Genomic DNA, 16,326 nt, shown 5'->3' with positions numbered 1-16,326 from the left:
CAATATCGGCGGTGGAGGCCTGGTCACGGTGTCCCTCCGGGTAGCTGGGGGAGTCCTCTGCTCCGACCCGACGCTCCGGTTCCGGGCAGCTCGCCATGGCGTCCTCCACGTGGTTCGCTCCTTCTTCTTCGTCCTTTTCCCGCTCTCTCCTTCGTGGGCGGTTGTGCTTTCTTTGCCTCCGCCCTCCATTAAGGATTAGGAGGCGGATCTCGGCTGCTGACGGACACGTCCTCGAGGGACAGAAATACTTAGACTGGGCGGCCATTGTCTTTCGCGCTCTTCAGCTTGTTTACGCCCACTTCCACGCCCTTCTTCTTCTCCTGTGCTCCTCTTAGCGCTGTAATGGCGGCGGTTTTGGTGGGAATCAGCAATGCACAGTCTTTGCAATAAGTCACAGTTCAAGCACAATTCTGACACAATTCCAAGGCACACATGACCTGATTCTTCAGGCTTAAGTAGATCCTGTTCGTGACGCCAAGTTTGGAGCGCCCCCAGACGCAGGGCCGTGGGGTACTCGGTACCAGGCCTCTCTGTCTCAGTTCTGGGGTTGTCACGGTGGCTAGACCCGGTCCGTGACCCTGCTAAGGGGTGTCCAATGAAAGGTGTAGGTAGTGGTGCGTGGTGCAGTTCGCGGTGAATAACGAGGACAAAGGGTTGCAGTCTCTTTACCTCTTTACTGAAGGCTTCAAGATCCTCAATCCAAAGTACGGTTAACAGGGCTGTCTGAGACCGGCCGGTCCGATGGCACCCCAAGAGTTCCCTTTGCAGGGGGAAATCTGTGCCTACCTTCTAGCGCCTGTATGTTGTAGTACTTCCCTGCTGAGCACCACGGGATAGTCCTCACAACTGTTGTGTCTGTTTCTGATGTTCTTTCCCACAACTTATGTCTGTTCTGATGTTCTTCTCCGTCCCCCAGATGATATGGATAGGATGCACCCGTATGACAGGTAGGCCTGGAGTTCTTCCGGGACCCTAGTGACACCCCTCTCCCACAGTTGCCCCCTATGTCTGCTTAGGTGATTTAGGTGAGACAGCCAACCTATAATTAACTGTCCTGCCATTGGTTTGAAGTAATGCTTGGAGCCCAATACTTCCTCGGCGTTCCGGCCACCGGCTACGCACCTCAGTAGGATGTTGCCTCGATCTTACAGCACGACTCCTACTGGTGTTATCTCCTTTTTGCTTTGATCTCGTTTCTCACTCTCCACAATAAACCTCGCTTCTTGTCCTTTGTTGAGATGTAGTGCAGGCGCGGTTCCTTAACGTTCTGTCCTTTTCGCTAGGCCTCTGTCAGGATCCCACTCCTGACAGGGACCCCCTGAATCTTCCCCTGCAACACCCTCTGCCACAGGATGTTGCCTGGTTCCAACCCAGTCAGCTTCTCCCTAACTTTCTATCCAACCCCCAGTTTTACCAGATTGTGAGGAGTGGCCTAATACATAGCACCCTTAGCTCCCCCTGGAGGCCAGACTATGAAGTGTATTGGTGCCTGTGATACCTGGTCAGGTGAACTCCTTCAGTGCCATCAGACGTACCATCACTCCCCTTAGCGGCGGAGCGACAGTACTGCAACGACCAGGACACTGGGGCGCTGCATAATGACTCTATATAATATATGAATTTCACTGTTTGTATTGAAGAACTTAAAGAAATGTACTTTTTGATGATATTCTAATTTTGTGAGAAGCACCTGTATATGGGCATGTAGGTCATAGGAAGCTGAATAGTGTGATTCCGTGATCTGATGTCTTATTCCAGAGAAATCCACATTTTTCTTAATAAGTAAATGAGCTGTTAAGAACTATGGACCAGACATAGATCTCCCTGTAAATCTGCCTCCAGGGATTATTGTAAATGTAAGGAGGCATTACCAGTGTGAGACATGTAGATCAGGAGAGAAGACTGTCAGTCATTACATGTCTCACACTGGTAATGCCCCTTTCATTTAATATAAGTTCTGGAGGCAAATATTCAGGGAGTTCGCCTGTTTTGTTTTTTTGAATTTTTTTATATATTCGCATTTGTGGAGAGAGTTTATGGTCTCCAGATGTTTTCAGCTGATCCATCAATTCCAACTTGAGTAACAAAATAGCAAAATTTTGGCTCACTTGTACATTAGTTCCTCCCACCCCTACCCCCTGAGTGATTTTAAGTAATATATATCTGAAATTTGGCAAAAAAAATATTGGAATATGGAACTTTTTGTGCTTAAGTTGTAGATAAAAAGGATAAAGATCATAGAATCATAGAATGTTAGAGTTGGAAGGGACCTCCAGGGTCATCGTGTCCAATCCCCTGCTAAGTGCAGGATTTACTAAACCATCTCAGACAGATGTCTGTCCAGCCTCTGTTTGAAGACTTCCATTGAAGGAGAACTCACCACCTCTCGTGGCAGCATGTTCTACTCATTGATCACCCTCACTGTCAAAAATTTTTTTCTAACATCTAATCTGTATCTTCTCCCTTTCAGTTTCATTCCATTGCTTCTAGTGTGCAAATGAGAATAATGATGATCCCTCTACACTGTGACAGCCCTTCAGATATTTGTAGACAACTATTAAGTCTCCTGTTAACCTTCTTTTTTACAAGCTAAACATTCCCAGATCCCTTAACCGTTCCTCGTAGGACATAGTTTGCAGTCCACTCACTATCCTGGCAGCTCTTTTCTGAACTTGCTCCAGTTAAGATATAAATAAAGAGTATTTTTTATTTTGTGCAAAATTCATGAGCGAGCGCCCTTTTGAAGAATTTGCCTACAAACCCCCCAAAAAACTCATCTTGGAAGACCACAAGAAAAAAAAAGTGACTTAAAGACCCCCACAATTGATGAATCAGAGCCCGTATGGTTAAAACATGTGCAACATGTGGTCATACTATTAATATTTTCTTGCCGAAAATAAACCTTTTACTGTGCAGATGTGACATGTACTTTTCTGTTTCGTTTATAATTTAGGAATTCATTACTGTTCCGGACGTAAATTTGGTAGAAAAAGGTCTCAATGAAGAGGCTTCTCCAGACGTACATAATGTCGGAAACCCGCAGGAATCGTCAGAGAGTATAAATAGAGTTCCTATAAATCTGAAGGATCCGCCAACAGGACCGGAATGGATAAAAGAAGCAGCAAGATCTTCAGTTCATTCGGAAAATAATTTAGACGCTGATGCCGAAGCAATGAATAGAGTTCCCTCTGTAAAGGACCAATCTGCCACCAAAAGTAACCAAACCGAAGACGAGGAAGATATGGAAACACCTCTGACAACGGTGCAAACATCAACAGCAACTCCAGAGTTTAATTGTTCTTCGATGTGGCCAGAATGTGCCAATCCTCACAATGCCACCGAGGAGGTGTCGAGACAACTGAGCAGATTCACCCTGGATATGTACAAAACACTGTCACAACGTGACGAAACATCGAATCTCGTGATAGCTCCAATAAGCATTGCACTGGCGCTGTCACAGCTAATGCTGGGTAAGGAACATAGACGTTTTTATGATTAATGAAAACTATTTTTTTTAAGCTAAAATTCCTTTTTTTAATCACATTTTACATCATTTCCCTTCTACATCCTCAGCGTTAACCTGTCTATTTGTGGCTGCAGAATGAGTTATCTGACGATCCATCAGTGAACTCATTCTGACAGCCCATTTGGAGAGTTTCTAACGGCTCATTCAAAGGCAGTTTTTCACGTAAGCGTGCAATCCGGTTTTTTTTTCACAGATAGAACTCGTACCTATAGGTGTCGAACTGGGATGGCAAAGGCCCACCAGTAATATTGATTCTTCAGGCCCACTAATAACCTGACTCTATTATACAACTTTATTTTTGCTTTTTATGTAGTATTATCTTGGCTAGTTTGTTTAATTTTCTGCAAATTGTCAATCAAGTGAAATAGTACTACGCAATCAGAGATTTTCTCACAAGGCTGGCCTACCAGAGGATTCTCCTGTTCTCCCGTGGGCCAGTCCGAACCTGCCTATGATATGGGAAAATATCAGAGACATGTCCAATTATTGACCCGAGCGTCAAATCAAAATCTGCAGTGTCAGTTTTTGGGTCTGTGAAAATCATTGGACTGCACTCCGATGACAAACGAGAAGGTGGAGAAACATTGTTTTTTTCTACTTTGAGTACAACTAATGACACTCAGACTACAGTCTGATCAGAATAATCTGTCCATTTTTCTTGTACGTGGAAAATACTGATGTCTGAATGAGGCCTTACCCTTATCTGTGATTTTATTAGCTCCTCTCTGCTGATTTATGACTACAGAAGAGAACACGGAAGCAAAGAGTCTGCAAAAGCCAAATGGTGTCAAATTTTGAATGAAATGAAATTGCAAAAATTTATATTTTTTTTTTATCTGAAATGCATGCATTGAAATAAAAAAAAAAAAATTGTCCCCAAAGGTGGACATCCCCTTTAGTAAACAAATGTTTACACAATGCAGAAGGGATTTGTGCATTCATTGTTTAAAACGATGCTAGAATTGAACGTATCAGGGCATGTGCATTAAGTATTTGGGGCAGAAATTTCTGTACGATTTCTGCATCTTTTGGCAAAAAAACCCAAAACACAATGTAAATTACACATGTTTTTGCTGTGTCCTGGTGCAGATTTTTCCCCACTCATTAGTACGGGCGACATCTGCAGCAAAAACTGAAAGAATTGACATTCTGGAGAATTAAATCTGCATCAAATCTGCAAGGAAAAAAAAAAAAAAGCAAAGTGGGCAGGAGACTTTGGGATTCTCATTCACTTTCCTGTCATCAGGAAAGCGTTCGGGTTTTGTGACAAAACTGAGCAGAAATAAAACACACAGCCTTAAAGAGTAACCAATTATTTTTTTATAAATTAAAGTGTAACTGTCATTTTATTAAAGTTTTGTTGTATATTTCAGGTGCTACATAGTGTTTATGTTTACTGATGAGCGAGCGTGCTGGGATAAGGTGTTATCTGAGCATGCTCGGGTGCTAACCGAGTGTCTTCCGTGTGCTCGAAAAATACATTTGAGTCCCCGCTCCTGCATGTCTCGCGGCTCTTCAACAGCTGCAACACATGCAAGGATTGTCTGTTTGTTAGGAGTCCCTGTAGGTTTTGCAGCTGCCCAACAGCCGCGAGACATGCAGCCGCGAGGACTCGAACATAATTTACGAGCACGCCGAAGACACTTGATTAACACCAGAGCATGCTCAGATAACTCCTTATGCAATCACGTTCACTCATCACTTTTTATGATCAGTGGGGGTCCAAGACTCCAGACCAGGGGCTTGGGGTAGGGCAACCAGTCAGAACCAGCACTATTTTCAACTGGAGGTGCATCCGCCAAAACAATCTCCACCGTTGTGGAGCAGAGAGCCACTGGCTCCCTGACTTACATTTACTCTACATCCACAACACAAGCCTATCAGAGGCCCGCAGCAGCAGAGCACCCTGGAGTCATGTCTTAGGCATGGCCTGTGATGTGAAACCGGCATGATGTCATTGCACCGCCTGCGCAGCTGCAGGCCTCTGATAGACCCCTAAAATCCCCTAAAGGGATTAAAAACTAATTTATAAAACAAAAAAGGATTACATTTTAAAATTATCTAAAAATTTCTCCACCCATCTTCCCAATAGAAAAAAAAAGAAATTAATAATATATAGTTGTGCTCAAAAGTTTACATGCCCAGGCAGAATGTTTGCTTTCTTGGCCTTTTTTCAGAGAATATGAATGATAACACCAAATGATTTAAAAAGAGAATACACAGTAGTTTGACAATAAATGGCTTCACCCAACCACTAACCATGAGTGGAGAAAATGTCTTGGTGTTATAATTCATATTCTCTGAAAAAAGGTAAAGAGCAAAAATCTACCGGGGTATGTAAACTTTTGAGCACAACTGTATATACACTGCTCAAAAAAATAAAGAGAACACTAAAATCCCACATCCTAGATATCACTGAATGAAATATTCCAGTTGTAAATCAACATAAATCACAACTAATATCCCATGGTGGTCTGGAGTTGGAATAATACTCAAAATCAAAGTGGAAAATGAAGTTACAGGCTGATCCAACTTCAGTAGAAATGCCTCAAGACAAAGAAATGATGCTGAGTAGTGTGTATGGCCTCCACGTGCCTGTATGATCTCCCTACAACTCCTGGGCATGCTCCTGATGAGGCGGCGGATGGTCTCCGGAGGGATCTCCTACCAGACCTGGACTAAAGCATCCACCAACTCCTGGACAGTCTGTGTTGCAACATGATGTTGGTGGATGGTGCGAGACATGATGTCCCAGATGTGTCCAATCAGATTCAGGTCTGGGGAACAGGCGGGCCAGTCCATAGCTTCAATGCCTTCATCTTGCAGGAACTGCTGACACACTCCAGCCACGAGGTCTGGCATTGTCCTGCATTAGAAGGAACCCAGGGCCAACCGCACCAACATATGGTCTCACAAGGGGTCTGAGGATCTCATCTCAGTACCTAATGGCAGTCAGGCTAACTCTGGTGAGCACATGGAGGGCTGTGTGGCCCTCTGAAGAAATGCCACCCCACACCATTACTGACCCACTGCCAAACTGGTCATGCAGAAGGATGTTGCAGGCAGCAGATCGCTCTCCACGGTGTCTCCAGACTCTGTCACGTCTGTCACATGTGCTCAGTGTGAACCTGCTTTCATCTGTGAAGAGCACAGGGCGCCAGTGGCGAATTTGCCAATCCTGGTGTTCTGTGGCAAATGCCAAGCGTCCTGCATGGTGTTGAGCTTTGAAGACAACCCCCATCTGTGGACGTCGGGCACTCAGACCATCCTCATGGAGTCGGTTTCTAACTGTTTGTGCAGACACATGCACATTTGTGGCCTGCTGGAGGTCATTTTGCAGGGCTCTGGCAGTGCCCTTCCTGTTCCTCCTTGCACAAAGGCTGAGGTAGCGGTCCTGCTGCTGGGTTGTTGCCCTCCTACGGCCCCCTCCACATCTCCTGGTATACTGGCCTGTCTCCTGGTAGCGCCTCCAGCCTCTGGACACTACGCTGACAGACACAGCAAACCTTCTTGCCACAGCTCGCACTGATGTGCCATCCTGGATGAGCTGCACCACCTGAGCCACTTGTGTGGGTTGTAGAGTCCGTCTCATGCAACCACGAGTGTCAAAGCACAACCAACATTCAAAAGTGACAAAAACCTCAGCCAGAAAGCATTGGTACTGAGATATGGTCTGTGGTCCCCACCTGCAGAATCACTCCTTTATTGAGTGTGTCTTGATAATTGCCAATAATTTCCATCTGTTGTCTATTCCATTTGCACAGCAGCATGTGAAATTGATTGTCAATCAGTGTTGCTTCCTAAGTGGACAGTCTGATTTCACAGAAGTTTGATTTACTTGGAGTTATATTCTGTTGTTTAAGTGTTCCCTTTATTTTTTTGAGCAGTGTATATATATGTACATCTAGTATATAATTTTGGTATCGTCGCATTCTGAAAAGTTGGATCTATCAAAATGTGGAGCTAATTGCCCCATATGATAAACACTGTAAAGAGAAAAAAAAGTAAAAATGCCAGAATTCTGTTTTTTATTTTTCATCTTGCCCCCTAAAACAAATGCAATAAATTGGTATAAATAATAACGTCAGCTCGCCGTGCAAAAACAAGCCCTCACTCAGCTCCATCAATTAAAAATTAAAATGTTGTTACCAGTCTCGGAAAATGCCAGCCCAAGGTAATTTTTTTTTTTTTTTTACGAAATTCTGATTTTTTTTTCATCACTTAACCCCTTACCATCATATGACATACTAGTATGTGATAAGTCGGTTCACTGACTTACGGTACTGAGCTGACATCTTTGCCAGCAGATGATGGCTGTGTTTCTCAGCTATCATGTGCCTCTAACAGCCGCAGGTGGAGCGGAGCTTGAATTGGCTAAATGTGCTTTTTTTGCAATTTCTCTGTAATTTTTTCCAGCATTCCAGTACTTCACATGATAAAATGGATGGCGTCATTCAAATGTACAACTCGCCCCACACAAAACGAGCTTTCGCACTGCTGTGTCCACACAAAAGTTAGGCTGGGGTCACACTTAACGTATGAAAAATCAGTCCTAGTCTCACTGCCGAGAGTCGCACAAGTGTTCTCCGTATGATTATCCATGTGTAATGCATTTGCAATGCGATGATGTGATTTTCTCGCACCTATGTAGGGTGGGCGAAATAAGTATTTGATCCCTTGCTGATTTTGTAAGTTTTCTCACTGACAAAGACATGAAAAGTCTATAATTTTATTGATAGGTTAATTTCACATTGAGAGATAGAATATCAAAATAAAATCCAGAAAATCACATTGTATAAATTATATAAATTTATTTGCATTTTGCAGTGAGAAATAAGTATTTGATCCCCTACCAATTATTAAGAGTTCTGGCTCCCACAGATCAGTTAGACACTCCTAATCAACTCGTTACCTGCATTAAAGACAGCTGTCTTACATAGTCACCTTAAAAGACTCCGGTGCACAGACTCAATTAATCAGTCAGACTCTAACCTCTACAACATGGGCAAGACCAAAGAGCTTTCTAAGAATGTCAGGGACAAGATCATAGACCTGCACAAAGTTGTATTTGCATTTTGCAGTGTGAAATAAGTATTTGATTCTTCTGGCATACAAGACTTAATACTTTGTGGCAAAACCCTTGTTGGCAAGCACAGTAGTCAGACGTTTTTTGTAGTTGATGATGAGGTTTGCGCACATGTCAGGAGGAATTCTGGTCCACTCCTCTTTGCAGGTCATCTCTAAATCAGTAAGATTTTGAGGCTGTCGCTTGGCAACTCGGTAGCTTCAACTCCCTCCATAATGGGATGGGAGACTGGCTAGGCCACTCCATGACCTTAATGTGCTTCTTTTTGAGCCACTCCTTTGTTGCCTTGGATGTATGTTTTGGGTCATTGTCTTGCTGAAAGGCCCAGCCACGACCCATTTTTAATGTCCTGGTGAAGGAAAGGAAGTTCTCAAGATTTTACAGTACATGACTCCATCCATTCTCCCATTGATGCAGTGAAGTAGTCCCGTGCCTTTAGCAGAGAAACACCCCAAAACATAATGTTTCCACCTCCATGCCTGACAGTGGGGATGGTGTTCTTTTGGTCATAGGCAGCATTTCTCTTCCTTCAAACATGGCGAGTTGAGTTAATGCCAAAGACCTCAATTTTTGTCTCATCTGACCACAGCACCTTCACTCACAGAATCATCCAGGTGTTCATTGGCAAACTTCAGACAGGCCTGCACATGTACCTTCTTGAGCAGGGGGACCTTGCGGGCCCTGCATGATTTTAAACCTTTACGGCGTAATGTGTTACCAATGGTTTTCTTGGTGACTGTGGTCCCAGCTGCCTTGAGATCATTAATATGTTCCCCCGTGTAGTTTTAGGCTGATCTCTCACCTTCCTCATGATCAAGGATACCCCACGAGGTGAGATTTTGCACGGTGCCCCAGATCGATGTCGATTAACAGTCATTTTGTATTTCTTCCATTTTCTTACTATTGCACCAACAGTTGTCTCCTTCTCACCCAGCATCTTACTTACGGTTTTGTAGCCCATTCCAGCTTTGTGTAGGTCTATGATCTTGTCCCTGACATTCTTAGAAAGCTCTTTGGTCTTGCCCATGTTGTAGAGGTTAGAGTCTGACTAATTGAGTTTGTGGGCAGGAGTTTTTTATAAAGGTGACTATGTAAGGCAGCTGTCTTTAGTGCAGGTAGCGAGTTGATTAGGAGCATCTAACTGGTCTGTAGGAGCCAGAACTCTTAATGGTTGGTAGGGGATCAAATACTTATTTCCCACTGCAAAATGCAAATAAATTTATGGAATTTATACAATGTGATTTTCAGGATTTTATTTTTGATATTCTATCTCTCAATGTTAAAATTAACATATCCTTAAAATAATAGACTGTTCATGTCTTTGTCAGTGGACATACTTACAAAATCAGCAAGGGATCAAATACTTATTTCCCCCACTGTATCCGTGTGACATCTGTATGACTTGCGTATGGCTTTACATTTCTCACTGCTTTTCCTCTTTGAATTTAATGGCTCAATGGGCTGAAATGATGAAAATGTGTGCGTATTTGTCACAAGCTAGACGGATGATCCGTGTGGTGTCCGAATTTTTCTTGCACCCATAAGCTTGCATTGGCGAGTCTCGGACGATATCTGCGTACAATCACAGCATGCTACAACCTTAAACGCATGTCGAATACGCCTGAGAAAAAATACGGTGATGTGAGCTGCCCCATAGATTAACACTGGTCCGAGTGCTATACGGTGTTTTCTCGCATAGCACTCGTCCGTATTCTGCAGTATTGTGACCCTGGCCTTAAGCAGTTATGGCTCTTGGAAGAAGGGAAGGAAAAAAACAAAAATCAAAAAATCATGTTCTTTAAAGGGTTAAATATTGTCTGATTTCACAGTGTTGTTGCCTCTGCAGTAAAGTAAAGCAAAACTGTACCGGTGGTTGAAAAACACAATTTCAGGCCAAACTTTTCTTTAAAATCACAGAATGAATTTTTGTAGGGTTTTTAAAGTAATTTCTCATTGATTTCAATAGAGAGCAATATACGGTACTTCTACTTGGCACCAATTGGAACCATGTGAGTTTCTGTCTCTTACTTCTCTCAAAAATGTTTTCTAGATGATTCTTTCCATAAAAAAGTATAAAACTTAAAATATGACAATTTTTTTTGTGAATTTATTATTTTTTTTTATTATTGACTTTTTTGTTTTTCAGGATCTAGTGGAAAAACAAGGGAATTAATGCTGAAAATATTATATCGCGATATAGAAAATCCGCAGTGTGTACATCACGCCATGCAGAACTTGACCAATGTTCAATCATTTATTGCCGCAAATGAAATTTTCTTCAGTAAAGGTGAGAAATGCACGGGAAACAGTAAGCAAGATTTTTTTTTTTTTTTTAAAGAAATTACATCATTTACGCATAGAGGCATCCACATAGATGTAAGTATTAATTTACTAGTAAACCTGAACTTTCTTTCAGTGGGTTATACTGTGCAAGATTAGCAATTTTCCATTTAAAGGAATCTGTTGCCAGGTTTTTGTTATGTAACCTAAAGGCAGCACGGTGTAGGGGCTGAGACTCTGATTCCTGTGATGTGTCACTTACTGGGCTGCTGGGTGGAGTTTTAATAAAATCCCTGTTTTGTCTCCTGTAGATCTAGCAGAGCTCAGAATGCTTAGCTGTCTATAACCCCGCCCACACAACTGATTGGCAACTTCCTGCATGCATTGTCAGCAAGCTACCAATCAGTGGTGGGGGTCACACAAAGTAGCTAGACTGTCTGCACATGAGACCTGGTCTTCCAGTGATAATCTCCTGCTGATAAAACACTGATTATTTTGAAACTACAGCACACAGCCTAATATGTGATACTTCCCTGTAATCAGGGTTTCTTTCCCTACATTATGCTTCTCTCAGATTAAATAGCAAATACCTGGTGACAGATTTACGTAACACATACTCTTCAAGGCTAATAATTTGATTTTACTGTAAGGGAAGTAGCCATCACAGTATCTGAGACATGCAGAAGTAGAGCTGAGTGTTGTAGCTTCAAAAGCATCCAGCAGCTATAGGGGTTCACACAGTCCCAGGAGACAGGGAGTGGATAGCAGAGCCCCAAGGAGATTGTGGGGAACTTGTTTACTATTCTGGCAGCATCCAAAGGGATGAGTGGTGTGTGATCTGTCTCTCACAAAAGTCCAGGCAAGTGAACCATAGGGAAACAGGATTCCATGAAAGAGTGAAGCTGGGATAACCCCTGTACTGCTATTTGAGAAAGTCTATCAGGAGCAGGAAGATAATGACTGGAAGGAATTGTGTCACAGGGATCATCTCCCTCAGCAAACATCCCCCCTCCATCTTACTGTGCTAGAAGGAATGCTGTGGACTACTGTGCCTTTGTAAAGAGTCTTGATCTGTGCTGAACTGTGCTATCAAAAGAGACTGTTAGTCAATATGCATCTAAGAAGCAGCTGTCCTGTTTATGAAGCCTGTGCTTAAGAGACTTGAATTGTACTGGACATGCTGTGATATTAACCTACACTGTTCATGTTCATGAGGACTCTGTCAATTGTACCTGTGTGAGCAAGTGGATCCATCTTGTGCCTGAGGAAGCTGCAGTACATGGTCGCCCTGAGTAATGGTTCCCCCAGAGCTCCAAAGAATTCATAAGACCTGTCCTGGCCCTATCTGAACCTAGCGGCATGCACGTAACATATCATCTGTGCAATGTATAAAAAATTGAAATTCAGCATGAGAAAAAAAATGAAAAATCCATGAAAATTAAATAATACCATATATACTCGAGTATAAGCCAAGAATTTTAGCCCATTTTTTAAGGCTGAAATTGCCCCTCTCAGCTTATACTCGAGTCATTCCCAGGGGTCGGCAGGGGAGGGGAAGTGGCAGCTGTCTAATCATACTCACCTGCTCCTGGCGCGGTCTCTGCATGTCCCTGGTTCTCCGGGTGCTGACCGCACCTTCCTGTATTGAGCGGTCACATGATACCGCTCATTACAGTAATGAATGTGGACCCGACTCCACTCCCATAGTGTTGGAGCCGCATATTCATTACTGTAATGAGCGGTACCATGTGACTGATGGCCTGAGGCTTGTTTATAGGGACCCTAGAGATGCCCCGACCCCCACAAGTTGCCACCGTGTCTTCCTAAGTATTAAGGTCGGGCAGCCAACTTGGAATTAACTGTCCTGCCAGTCTCTGAAGCAATGGCGTAGAGCACTTTACTCCCTCTGTATTCTGGCTACCAGATCCCGCACCAGAAGGATGCCGCTTCTCTTCGGTCCCTATCCTCTCTGGTATCCACTTGTTGCTATGCCTTCGTTTCTCACTCACTGCAATACACTTCCTTTCAATGTCTCTTTGGATGCTGCCGCACGTGGGGCAGGCGCAGCTCCGTGGACCCTCGTACTCCTCAGACCACAGTCTGGATCTGGCTGGAACCCACTCCAGCCAGCTTCTGCCAAACTACGTCGGGCTCTCACTGACTAACTTCCTAACCAACCCACCAGTTTTACCTAACTGTGAGGAGTGGCCTAGTAGATAGAACCTTTGCTCCCCCTGGTGGACTGGAGTGTGAAGTGTGTTGTGTGTGCTTGTAATACCTGGACAGAAGATCTCCTTTATCGCCATCAGACGTAATATCACTCCCCCTGGTGGAAGAATGACATTACTGCAACGACCAGGACTCTGGGGCGCTGCACTCCCCCCCGTTAAATCCAGCACTCTCGGGCTGGGAAAAGAAAACATCAATGCATTAGCAAAAAGAAATACAACATTTTTGAATGCTATAAAACAAGTTAATTTAACAGTTCTTCCCTTTATGGGAGGTGAGGACACTTGAACGTTGCAATCAATAACATATTTACATTGTGCGTACGACTTTAAATTAAGTAAATAACAATTATTAACTAACTAACTATGAACGACCATCACCCATACGGGTATACTATCTATTAGGTGCAAGTACAAATGGTGTCTTTCTTTCTTTAAGTGCAAGTACCCTCTAAGGGCATACTATAAAACTTCAAAGTGCAAATCAACATTTTCTTTATTCCTCTTTCGCCTTCACGTATGCAGGACTATCTGTCTACCCCCACGGGTCACTGCATCTTTCTTCAGTTTATTCCTATAAAACCTAACATTTACTTTAACTTCAATTTTATTCAAAGTACATCATTAAACATTTCTATTCCTAGCTACATTCTATCACTATGTAAAACATTAATGCTATCTAACTATTTAAGGCAACATTATCACTCTTGGAGAAAGTGCAACAACTAACATTCCCTTTAATAGGAAATCTCCAGTCTCTTCTGAGGTAGTGCAAACAATCAACATACAAGTCAGTTATCAACTTGTAAAACAGCAAGAACTTTCACGCTGTCATCAGGAACAGTCTCTTCGAAAAGCTCTTTCTTGTAAAACCAGTAGAGAGCACCTTTAAGAAAGTGCAAACTATTTACAGGAACAGTTTATGATCATGCACAGTCCATGATTCTGCAGTTCTTTGGTATAAAACAACTTGTGCAAAACAGGTTTAAATTTGGAATCCTCCTGGAACTGAGGATCCCATTAAGGCAAATAACCCTGGACGGGTTTAGTCTTGAAAAAGCAGCAAAACAAACAGGAAAAGTTTTTAAAGAACTTTTTTCCTTCCTTCTTCAGGGATTTGAGGTTTATTGGAACCATTCGGGAGGTAGTACGGTGGGGGTAGTCCTTTTGGATATTGGCTACCACCTGGTACTACATAGAGTGCGCCTGCACTCCTGATGGGAGTCTGTGTAGCTTGAGTATGGGCATTTGCTTCAGCAAAGGTAGCGGCTGCTGCCAGATCAGTCACTGGAATGGAGTCAGTAGCGGTGGCACGAGCAGTCGCTGGAGTGGTGTTGGTCATCAGGGCAGGGTCGTTCTTCATACCTGCTTCATATGCGGTCCCTCTGGTGCCGGTCTGCTCTGTTTCCCTGGGGTCTAGAATGCTGGTTGCAGGGCCTTGTGCTGCGGCGTTGTCATCTCTGTTTGCAGCATCTTGCTTTCCGGCAGGGCCTTGCTTTCTGGCTTCGGAGCACTGGAACTTCTTTCTTGCTCCGGACCAGACGAGGCTGCTGACAGATGTCTGGTGAGGCTCCTGATGAAGGTCTTCTTCCACCCGGCCGCAACTTCCAGCTCCTGGCACACGAGCTGACAGGTGCGTTCTTCCTCTTCTTTCCGCAGGAGGTCCGGATTCATCGTCGGTGAAGGGTGCAGTTCTTGCAGGCTCTGGCTGGGAGAGTCCTCATGCTCCATCCCATGCTCAGGGGTCCACTCACCTCCCTCCGCCATGTTGGTTTTTAGCACCTCCTTCTTCCTCACATCACAGTCTTGGCGGAGGGCGGGCATATTTTTCGCGCCGCTCTGCTGGACCTGCCCACGATGGCACGCCCTTCTTCTTCTGCAATCCTTGTGGCGCTGTAATGGCGGCGGTTTTGGCGGCAAATGGCAATACACAGTCTTTACGCAAATCACAGTTCCAATACAACTCTGGCACAGTTCTTAGGGGCACATGACCTGTTTCTCAGGCTTAAGTAGATCCTGTTCGTGATGCCAAGATTTAATGGAGCACCCCCACGTAAGGGCAATGGGGTACTCGGCACCGGGTCCTTCGGTTCGGGGGATGTCACGGTGGCCCGACCCGGTCCGTGGCCCTTTGAGGGACATCCAATAAACAGAATAGAGTTTTTATGGTTTTGGGAAAGGTCTTTAAAGGGGAAGTTCGTGACACCACCTGTGATACTTGGTCAGGGTGACCGACGCTGCTTAGGGGTCCGCTGGGGTGATGTTATGGCAGCAAGATGGTGTACCTTCCCACAGGTGAAGTGTATCCCCAGGGCTTCCCAGAGAGTAGATGGTGATGGTGGAAGTTGCAAGGCGCAGGAAATAACGAGGACACAAGGTTGCAGTCTCTTTACCTTTTACTGAAGGCTTCAGTGACCACAGTCCATGGCACCGGATCACAGGGTAGGCAGAGTCCGGCTGGTCTGAAGGCAAATCCAGAGTCTCCTTGTCCAGGTGGAATTCAATAGCCTTCCTATGCGCACAGTAACACAGTAGGTTCCCACTTGCATAAGCTCTAATGAGGTCCTCACTGTTATTACTCCTCTCACTGTTCCCCGTGGTCGGATAGAACAAAACCCGTATGACTGATGGCCTGAGACTTGTTTATAGGGACCCTAGAGATGCCCCGACCCCCACAAGCTGCCACCATGTCTTCCTAGGTATTAAGGTCGGGCAGCCAACTTGGAATTGACTGTCCTGCCGGTCTCTGGAGCAAGGCTTGGAGACAGTTGCTCCCTCGGTATTCCGGCCACCGGCTTCGCGCACCAGGAGGATGCTGCTTCTCTTGGCCACTATCCTCCCTGGTATTCTCTTGTTGCTATGCCTTCGTTTCTCACTCACTGCAATACACTTCCTTTCAATGTCTTTCTTTGGATGCTGCCGCAGATGGGGCAGGCGCAGCTCCGTGGACCCTCGTCCTCCTCAGACCGCAGTCTGGATCTGACTGGAACCCACTCCAGCCAGCTTTTGCCAAACTCCATCGGGCTCTCACTGACTAACTTCCTAACCAACCCACCAGTTTTACCTATCTGTGAGGAGTGGCCTAGTAGATAGAACCTTTGCTCCCCCTGGTGGACTGGAGTGTGAAGTGTGTTGTGTGTGGTTGTGATACCTGGACAGAAGATCTCCTTTATCGCCATCACACGTAATATCACTCCCCCTGGTGG

At 44.4% G+C, this 16,326-nt stretch overlaps 1 protein-coding gene across 1 annotated transcript in view; it reads left to right on the top strand.

The window, feature by feature from the left end:
• The window catches only part of LOC143804776 (factor XIIa inhibitor-like), an 80,683-nt gene that overhangs the window by 36,364 nt on the left and 27,993 nt on the right, over window positions 1-16,326 (top strand). Inside the window, exons 3-4 of the mRNA XM_077283189.1 lie at window positions 2,954-3,470; window positions 10,759-10,899. Coding sequence (XP_077139304.1) covers window positions 2,954-3,470; window positions 10,759-10,899 — 658 coding nt within the window. The remainder of the gene's footprint in view (window positions 1-2,953; window positions 3,471-10,758; window positions 10,900-16,326) is intronic.

This window comes from Ranitomeya variabilis, chromosome 1 (genome assembly GCF_051348905.1).
Source record: "Ranitomeya variabilis isolate aRanVar5 chromosome 1, aRanVar5.hap1, whole genome shotgun sequence".
Lineage (NCBI taxonomy): Eukaryota > Metazoa > Chordata > Amphibia > Anura > Dendrobatidae > Ranitomeya > Ranitomeya variabilis.
Note: the sequence above shows the minus strand (reverse complement) of the source record. Positions and strands in the feature narration are given on the sequence as shown.